Source organism: Salmo salar, chromosome ssa17 (assembly GCF_905237065.1).
Source record: "Salmo salar chromosome ssa17, Ssal_v3.1, whole genome shotgun sequence".
NCBI classification, from domain to species: Eukaryota; Metazoa; Chordata; class Actinopteri; order Salmoniformes; family Salmonidae; genus Salmo; species Salmo salar.
The window spans coordinates 52,006,580-52,016,601 of NC_059458.1; the positions used below are offsets into that span (position 1 = coordinate 52,006,580).

Sequence of the window (10,022 nt, forward strand, 5' to 3'; positions counted from 1 at the left end):
GTTCCTCTATACCTGAAGACATGTTGATTTCACTGTCCTTGAACACTTCCAGATACCAGAACAAATTGTCTCTGTAGATTTGGTGTTGATTTACAAAGTGTACATACAAATGTAAAAACAGGTAAGTATTGTAGGTGTTGCGCCAAGACCGGAACTGAATACCAAACCACCTTGCTTATCCAGAGCTATACTATTTTGTAGTAGACAGGTAGTGGAAGGGAGTCCCTAAACCCTGTCGTGGCTGACTGCATGGCCCCGTCCTCCCTCTGCATTCCTCCCTGTCCCCACCCCCCAGATCTGCAGCCAGTCTCACAGATGGTGCAGGGAGATTGCATTAGCAGATACTTGTCTGTTATTCTTTCCTAATAATCTATCCCATAACCAGCCCTACACAGCCAGACAGGGTTGTGCGTCTGAGTCCACACACAGGGCCTGGCTCTCCTTAAACTACCTCAGGTGGAGGTTACTGAACTAAGCCCAACCACACAGAGGTTTCATGTCAGCCTAAACACACACTCACTCTGTATACACACAGGTTCACACACATGTAAAGTAGCGTTTACCTCATAAATGTACACTAAAATCGACCCCCAGAATTGAGACAGACATGTCATGCGCACCCACACAAACACGCACACGCATGCACACACACAATTGAATCACCTTTTTTCCGCTAAAGACCCTTGCTACTGTACTTCAATCAGACCTAATACCTCAGACGGGTTTACCTTAAAACAGAGCAAATAAATCCATCTCACAGACAGACACGCTGAAGTCAGGCATGGTCTTAACAAACCTGAAGATGTTTTTTCCCCAAAAGCACCACCAGGCTTTAATACAAATACTTTTCAGCTCAGAATGAGGAATGATGCCAATTTCTATAAAGTTTTCATGAATACAAATGGTCCCTCTAAACCACTCTAACTCATAACACTAATTTCCATTTCTGCCATAGGTCATTTACTAGTGCTATATCACTGCCTCGCTCCTGCCCCGCAATTCGCATCGGATGCTTTTCATATTAACAGTGTAAGTGCACTTGAGGGACTCGTCTTCGTATCAGAATCCGCCAACGCCGCGCAATCACCATTTAGCTGCAAGACACATCGTAATTCGTCTGTCATGTAGATCGAATATCACATTTTCTGCTTGAATTAACTATGTATCTTACCCACTACACTGAGTGAACAAAACATTAGGAACAGTTTCCTAATATTGAGTTGCACCCCCCTTTTGCCCTCAGAACAGCCTCAATTCGTTGGGGCATGGACTCTACAAGGTGTCGGAAGCTTTCCACAAGGATGCTGGGCCATTTTGACTCCATTGCTTCCCACAGTTGTGTCAAGTTGGCTGGATGTCTTTGGGTGGTGGACCATTCCTGGTCACATGGGAAACTGTTGTTGAACACCCAGTAGCTTTGCAGTTCTTGGCACAGTCAAACCGTTGCGCCTGGCACCTGCTTGCATACCCTGTTCAAAGGCATTTACATCTTGTCTTTCCCATTCACCTTCTGAATGGTGCACATACAGAATCTATTGTCTGAAGGCTTACAAATCCTTGTTTAACCTCCCCTTCATCTACAGTGCCTTCAGAAAGTATTCAGACCCCTTGACTTTTTCCACATTTTGTTACGTTGCAACCTTATTCTGAAATGGATTAAATAAATCTGCACACAATACCCCATAATGAAAAGCGAAAATGGGTTTTTAGATTTTTTTGCAACTGTATATAAAAAAACCCAGATACCTTATTTAAATAAGTATTCAGACCCTTTGATATGAGACTCGAAATTGAGCTCAGGTGCTTCCTGTTTCAATTGATCATCTTTGAGATTTCTACATGACATCCCGCTTGGAGTTTGCCAAAAGGCACCTAAAGACACTGACCATGAGAAACAAGATTCTCTGTTCTGATGAAACAAAGATTGAACTCTTTGGCGTGAATGCCAAGCGTCACGTTTGGAGGAATCCTGGCACTATCCCTACGGTGAATCATGGTGGTGGCAGCATCATGCTGTGGGGATGTTTTTCAGCGGCAGGGACTGGGAGACTAGTCAGGATCGAGGCAAAGATGAACGGAGCAAAGTACAGAGATCCTTGATGAGAACCTGCTCCAGAGTGCTCAGGACCACAGACTGGGGCAAAGGTTCACCTTCCAACAGGACAACAATCCTAAGCACACAGCCAAGATAATGCAGGAGTGGCGTCGGGACAAGTCTCTGAATGTCATTGAGTGGCCCAGCCAGAGCCCAGACTTGAACCCAATCAAACATCTCTGGAGAGACCTGAAAATAGCTGTGCAGAAACGCTCCCCATCCAACCTGACAGAGCTTGAGAGGGTCTGCAGAGAAGGGTGGGAGAAACTCCCCAAATACACGTGTGCCAAGCTTGTAGCTTCATACCCAAGAAGACTCGATGTCAAAGGTGCTTCAACAAAGTACTGAGGAAAGGGTCTGAATACTTATGTAAATATATTTCTGTTTTGTATTTTTTTATAAATTATAAAAAATTATGAGGAATGATGAGGGGGGAAAAAATCCATACATTTTAGAACAAGTCTGTAACCTAACTAAATGTGGCAAAAGTCAAGGGGTCTGAATACTTTCCGAATGGACTGTATACTGATTTGAAAGAGCAGGTGTTTCTAATGTTTCGTACACTCAGTGCATGTCTTATGTTGTCTAGCCATGGTAGGGGGTGTATTCACCATTTCTCTGACCCTTGGTGCTCCTTAGGAGCTCTGCATGCATTCCTCACTGGACCGTGGCCAGAGCAGTGGTCTTTACTGGCAGGCTTGACTGCATGACTGCGCCACCGCCCATCATGGTCCTGAGCTGCAGCCAGGCCTGCCTGGTGGCGCTGGGTCTGGGATCGTGACTGTGACTGCTAGCTACAGTACAACCGCTCCCCTAGCTGCTCAGAATAGTTCAAGTGGTCCATAACATGTTCCTCTCCCAAATGCATATTTTACTGGAATCATTCTCTCTCTTTCTCTGTCCCTCACTTCGTTATTTTTCTTTGTAGTTATTAAAGACATGCTCCGGTACTTTGGCGACTTAGAAAGTTTTTTTTAAACGTCCTGCTTTGGATGTGTCAATGTGATAATCTATGAGCAGATTGAATGCCTTACCTAAATTAGCCACGAAAACCCAAGTTTGAAAGCGACAGTTTTCTTGAAGCTGTGCTGCAATATTTTCTTTACATTTCCCCCCCCACAAGTTCTAGCCAATGAGCTTCAGCCCCTCACATTTGAGTGACAGCTAGCAAGAGACCTGCCCAGCGTTATCCAATGAAGTTGTAGGGTGGGCGCAACGGCTCAGTGGACACAGGAGAGAGAGAGAGAGAGAGAGAGAGAGAGAGAGAGAGAGAGAGAGAGAGAGAGAGAGAGAGAGAGAGAGAGAGAGAGAGAGAGAGAGAGAGAGAGAGAGAGAGAGAGAGAGAGAGAGAGAGAGAGAGAGAGAGAGAGAGAGAGAGAGAGAGCGAGCAATGATGTGGTGCACGTATCGGTAATTACGTATGTGACACAGTACACCATTTTTGGGTACCACTTTTGGTTTGTGAGTGCTACTTTCAGAACTACTGGCTAAAAAGTATACAAAAGTAATGGAGCGTCTCTTTAATTTGAACATAATGAAATGTATTATCATGTCTCTCTGTTTTTCCTTTCTTTTTATTACTCCTCTCTCTCCCCACCCTTTCCCATCCTTCTCAGTCCATCCACAAATTACAATTCTAAATGCAATCACGTGTTAACTGTTTTTTTTGATGGCTACGATTAAAAAGAGCTATTTTTATTTCTCAATCTGAACTCCCATCCGCCATTCGAGTGCATAGGCGAAAGTCAACGGTAGGCAGGCTATCAGCGCAACACTAACAAATCAAATCAAATCAAATCAAATGTATTTTTATATAGCCCTTCGTACATCAGCTGATATTCTCAAAGTGCTGTACAGAAACCCAGCCTAAAACCCCAAACAGCAAGCAAAGCATGTGAAAGAAGCACGGTGGCTAGGAAAAACTCCCTAGGAAAAACTCCCTAGAAAGGCCAAAAACCTAGGAAGAAACCTAGAGAGGAACCAGGCTATGAGGGGTGGCCAGTCCTCTTCTGGCTGTGCAGGGTGGATATTAAAACAGAACATGGTCAAAATGTTAAAATGTTAAAATGTTCATAAATGACCAGCATGGTCAAATAATAATAATCATAGTAGTTGTCGAGGGTGCAACAAGCACGTCCGGTGAACAGGTCAGGGTTCCACAGCCGCAGGCAGAACAGTTGAAACTGGAGCAGCAGCACGGCCAGGTGGACTGGGGACAGCAAGGAGTCATCATACCAGGTAGTCCTGAGGCATGGTCCTAGGGCTCAGGTCCTCCGAGAGAAAGACAGAAAGAGAGAAAGAGAGAATTAGAGAGAGCATATTTAAATACACACAGGACACCGGATAAGACAAGAGAAATACTCCAGATGTAACAGACTGACCCTAGCCCCCCGACACATAAACTACTGCTAACCACTTTACATTGTGAGTTTGAGGCAGTATAATTGTTTGAAACCAGAATGTTTTACTTTACTTCGAATAATGAGGAATGTCTGTCTTACTTTGCTTCAAAGAAGCCTTGCCAAAATACAACCATTGAAATGTGGAGGAAATTGCAAGACTCTTTCTCACTTTATCTCACTCTCCCTTTCCCATCATTCTCCATCCATTCTTCAAAGCTGGGCTTGGGGTGTTCACTTTCTGTAGGTACGCTCTCTCTCTCTCTCTCTCTCTCTCTCTCTCTCTCTCTCTCTTGGTTTCTCTTTCACTCACTCTCCCTTCCCATCATTCATCAAAGCTGGTCTGGTCTTGGTGTGTGGTGATAGCTGTCCCTTAGGTACGCTCTCTGTAGACCAAACGGGTGCGCAATGACACAATGTCCTCTTGTTCTGAGCAATGCGCAGCAGTCAACACGTGTAACCTTTGTGGAACACTTTGTGAGGTTGCACCGTATTACCCTTATCAACCTGAGTCAGACAGATTGGATGGAGATTACTCTACCAGCAGACCTTTGAGGCTGGCAAGAGGGTATTACAAGGATAAATGTACATGCATTGCAATTCAGAATAGATCTCCCAGAGGAGTCAATGAAAAGGTCAAAGATGTGGAAGATAAATTTACTTAGAGAATAGAATGGCAGGTGATTGTCGTGTTTGACTGGTTGTCTCCCTCCCCTGACATGCTTCAAGGTCTGATGAAAACAGCCATAGCCACAAATGTGATTGTTTATCACGATGATAATATCCTACATCCTTGCCCCAGTAGCACACACGGGGACAATCTGCTCCCCGATTCAACACAGAAACGGCATCTACACTGAAAACCCAATTACGGAAGTAAGGGGTAAAGCCAAGTTCATTAATGCAAATGTTCCAATAAATCCTGTCCCACAGTTTGCTGCAATTTAAGGCAGTTGCCATGGTTACCATCAAAGCCAACTGAACTCTAACAAACTCTGAACATGCACTAGCAAGACGCCCAGTAGTAGTGACAATGGCATGGACTCATGTGCGCTGCTTTGCCTTCTTAACAACACTATCAACAAGGCAAGTCCTACAGGCCCTAGACTACTGTTCAGTAGTGTGGTCAGGTGCAACAAAGAGGGACTTTGCAGTTGGCTCAGAACAGGGCAGCACGGCTGTACTTAAAAGTACACGGAGAGCTAACATTAATGACATGCATGTCAATCTCTCATGGCTCAAAGTGGATTTACTTCATCACTACTTGTTTTTGTAAGAGGTGTTGACAAGCTGAATGTACCGAGGTGTCTGTTTAAAATACTTGCACACAGCTCGGACACCCATGCATACCCCACAAGACATGCCACCAGAGGTCTCTTCACAGTCCCCAAGTCCAGAACAGACTATGGGAGGTGCACAGAACTACATACAGTATAGCCATGACTACATGGAACTCTATTCCACATCAGGTAACTGATGAAAACGGTAGAATCAGATAAAAAAAACAGGTAAAAATATACCTTATGGAACAGCGGGGACTGTGAAGAGACACACACAAAGGTACAGACACATGCATACGCATACATTGTGATTTTGTTGGTGGTATTAAACATTTTGTATTGTAGATATGTAGTGATGTAATAATGTTAAATGATGTACTGTTTCATATTTTGTTTTATATGTAATGTAAGTTCTTTAATATGTTTGCACCCCAGGAAGAGTGCTAATGGGGATCCCTAATAAATACAAGTGTGTGTGTGTGTGTGTGTGTGTGTGTGTGTGTGTGTGTGTGTGTGTGTGTGTGTGTGTGTGTGTGTGTGTGTGTGTGTGTGTGTGGAACCCAATTCCATTTGGCTATTACAAAGCAGAACCTTCAATTCTACATAAATACAGGACATCCCTACCTCACATCTCGGCATCATCATCTCCGTCCCCATTAAGCATCCCTTTTATTGCAACACTGATGAACAATTTAAATGGTGCATTAGCATATTGGCAGTGAAGCGATCACCATTGGGCCTGAGCGATTGGGATTGTAAAGCACAAAATACATTTAACACACAGCTTTGACGTGATCCACAACCCACAGGGAGCATTACTCGGGCAGAAGGACTCCGATTTAGGAAACTGATAACAAAGTTAATGGCTGGAATAAGCGTGTTAATGCTGTAGCTTTATAGGGCAATGCTGCTATTAGCTGTAGCCTGGCTAAAAACAGTCACATCATCACAACTTGCACTTCTATGTTAATGATGAGCAGTAAATAAGTTGTACAGATAGGTGTATGCAGCATACGCCTGTGGCTGCTCACATAAGCCGTTATTGATGCTTTATAGTTCTTGTACACTCTTGTGAAGTTATATCAAAACAACAAACCTGGTGCGTCAGGTACCAGTGCATGTGATGTGGGCACTTCGACGTGGTATGAGCGAGGTTTGTATCAGTCTGTCCCTCAATAAACCGATGCAGAAATAGATCGGCCCTTGGTCCAGTGCCACTGCTGTAGCTGAGCAGTGTGCAGTGAGCCCTTGGTCGTTTGCCACCTAGGCTGAGCAGTGAGCACAACAACACTTTTAAAGAGAGCAGCTGTAGCCTTCGTGTCGCCGTGACCACGACAGCTCTCACTGAGTCCTGAGTTGTGCCTCAGGTCGGCTGTCTTACATAAGCAACACTTCCATGGCTCCAAGTGTGTGCATGTGACTGTGTGCATGTGACTGTGTGTGTGTGTGCGTGCGCGTGTGTGCGCGTGTGTGTGTGTGTTTGAGCGAGAGAGTGTGAGTCTGGCTACTGTCTCAGTCCACAAGCTGCACCAGATGGCTGCTCTCCAGCCCAGAGGTGTGTGTGTGTGTGTGTGTGTGTGTGTGTGTGTGTGTGTGTGTGTGTGTGTGTGTGTGTGTGTGTGTGTGTGTGTGTGTGTGTGTGTGTGAGAGAGAGGGTGAATGATAGTATTGGAGACAATATGGTTACAGCGCGTGTGGCTCAGTTGGTAGAGCATGGTGCTTGCAATGCCAGGGTTGTGGGTTCAATTCCCATGGGGAAAAAGTATAAAAATGTATGCACTCATAAATGACAAAAAATGTAATACACCAATCTCAACTCAATCAACACCTAGTACCTTTGCCAGAGGTTTCTAGACATTGATTCTTGAAAATGGCTTAAGTCTATTGGAAATAACTTTCAACAGCTCATGGACTTGTCAGGCTGAAGCAATGAATTTAGCCGAATGCATCAAAATGGTTCCATTCACCAAACTGTAAATTACAATCAGAGCATTCAGAACAGTTAACAGCCATTTGAAAGAGAACTTAATTTACATCCCTCAGCCCAGCCAGCACAGATCCATCCAAGATAGCCAACCTACCCGAATCTAAGCTGAATGAACCTTTGGGGGGGACATATTGCTGCATACCTGCCTTCAGTTAAAGAGTGGAATTTTCTCCCTCTTTATCTTAATCATAGCAAGATGTGATACAATCCTCCCGGGTCCCTGATGGGTTACTTGGCCCTGTTCCCAGAACAGTTTGTAATGAGAGGGATTAGGCTGCGTTAATTGGATAGATGGTCCAAAAAGATTAGCTTCTCTGACTCTGACCAGCGTTCCTTTGTTCGCCCTCCTCCTATGGCCTTTGAATAATGGAGCTTTTTTCCTCCTTGTAAATAGTGAGCTGCCTGTAATCTTAACGTGTTAATGCGGTGACAGATACTATCGGTCTGGGCCCTGAGCAGTTACAGCTGCTGTGTTGGACTTTGGAAAGGCTCTACGATGGCTACTGTCGTTGTAGTTCGACTGCTTGAGGTCTGGAACTTGAGTGACAAAGTCAGTAATGAAATACAGTATGCATGCACCAATCTTTGTAATTTAATATATATGCTAAAGATAAATTCGTAACAAATATCCAGGTCTCTAAAATGCCCTACTGACAACAGTTCGGCTGTCTTCACAGTGTAATGCGGTGTCATCAGCAGTCCATGAGGCACACGCCACTGGACACAGACGTCAATTTAACATCTATTCCACGTAGGTTCAACGTAATTTTATTGAAATGACGTGTAAATGTTAATTCAACTAGTGTGTGCCCAGTGGTACAGATGTTTTCTTCCCGTTTGTATCAATGTTTTGTTAATCGGCGAAGCAGATAATGTGAAAGTCAGGATGGTAGAATGTGCCCTTACTTTTACTTTACCTTTGTCATCAGCAAAGAAGAATGTTGTTGGTTTCCGTTATCTCATGTCCCACTTTGTTTTGTCTTTCTCCAGATCCTTCAAGCCAGACTTTGTCCTGATTCGCCAGCATGCCTACAGCATGACTCCGGGCGAAGACTTCAGGAGCCTGGTGATTGGCCTTCAATACGGGGGAGTCGCCAGCATCAACTCCCTGCTCTCCATCTACAACTTTTGCAGCAAACCCTGGGTGGTGCGTGATCCACAACCTGCCTCCTTACCTCCTTTCCTCCCTCCATCACCCCCCATCTTACCCCACATAAAGAGGCCCTTAGCGGCCGCCGCAGACTGATTTATTTGGGCTATTAAAAGGAGCCATAACACCTGTTTCTGAAACAGCCAGACCAGGGGCCTCCAGTAAGACCCGTTATTATTCACCCTGTTTTAACAGCAGAGAGGTGTCCAGGCAAGGTGCGCTGGAGCTGGAGCCGGGCCAAGTTACATTTGTACCATGGCTACAGTCTTTAGAACCCAGACAAAACATGTTGGCGGTAGTAGACAAAACATACCAGAACTTACCTTGAAGAACTTACCTCACAATTTCTGGATGTTTTAAAGGTCAACGTTTCTACCTTAAAACATTTTTAATGGATAGGGCTGCATTCAGCTTTCAAGGTGTCAGTTATTTTTCTTCTCCAGATAACTACAGATGTAGTATAAGACACTTTCTATCCTGCCTTCTATATACAGTAACTACTATAGAATAGTGTCTTGTGTTTTGTTTCTGCTTGCAGTTTTCCCACATGATTAAGCTCTACCACTCCCTGGGCCCAGAGAAGTTCCCACTGAACGAACAGACCTTCTACCCCAACCACACACAGATGGTGAGCACCTTCCTGACACACTGTTTGTTTATAATGTGTGTTCCTCTTTACTGCGTTACCATCTTCATATAGACATAGCACTCGGAATGAATGAACTCTATGTTTTCAGATAATCTTGATTTTGCCCTTGTGACACTTTCTAATTTGGGGTAGACAAGTGTCACAAGGGAAAAAGCGGGAAACAGTGAGAAAGTAAGCGGTTGGGTCAAAATATTTCTTGTGGCGCCACGTGCAAACCTTCAAGCTGATTAGTAAAATGTCTCAGCCAGAGTGCAGCTCCTAATGTTGCCCATCATGCCTAACTTCATTTTCTCTGGTTGTAGTTTCCAATCCCCATCAATTGAGCTTATGGTACTTCAGGCAGCGAAAACAAAGACCACTTATAGAATGTTGTCCTCAAAGTAGCTATAACAAAATAATTGTTATGTCTCAGTGCAACACTATGGGCATCATGACACTAAAGCCCATGGATTTAAAGAGACA

General features: G+C 44.3%; 1 protein-coding gene across 1 annotated transcript in view; it reads left to right on the forward strand.

Moving 5' to 3' along the window:
* LOC106576044 (synapsin-3) overlaps positions 1 to 10,022 on the forward strand; it is a 137,846-nt gene that overhangs the window by 64,561 nt on the left and 63,263 nt on the right. The window contains 2 exon segments of the mRNA XM_045699696.1: positions 8,752 to 8,908; positions 9,450 to 9,539. Of these exon segments, the coding sequence (XP_045555652.1) occupies positions 8,752 to 8,908; positions 9,450 to 9,539 (247 nt within the window).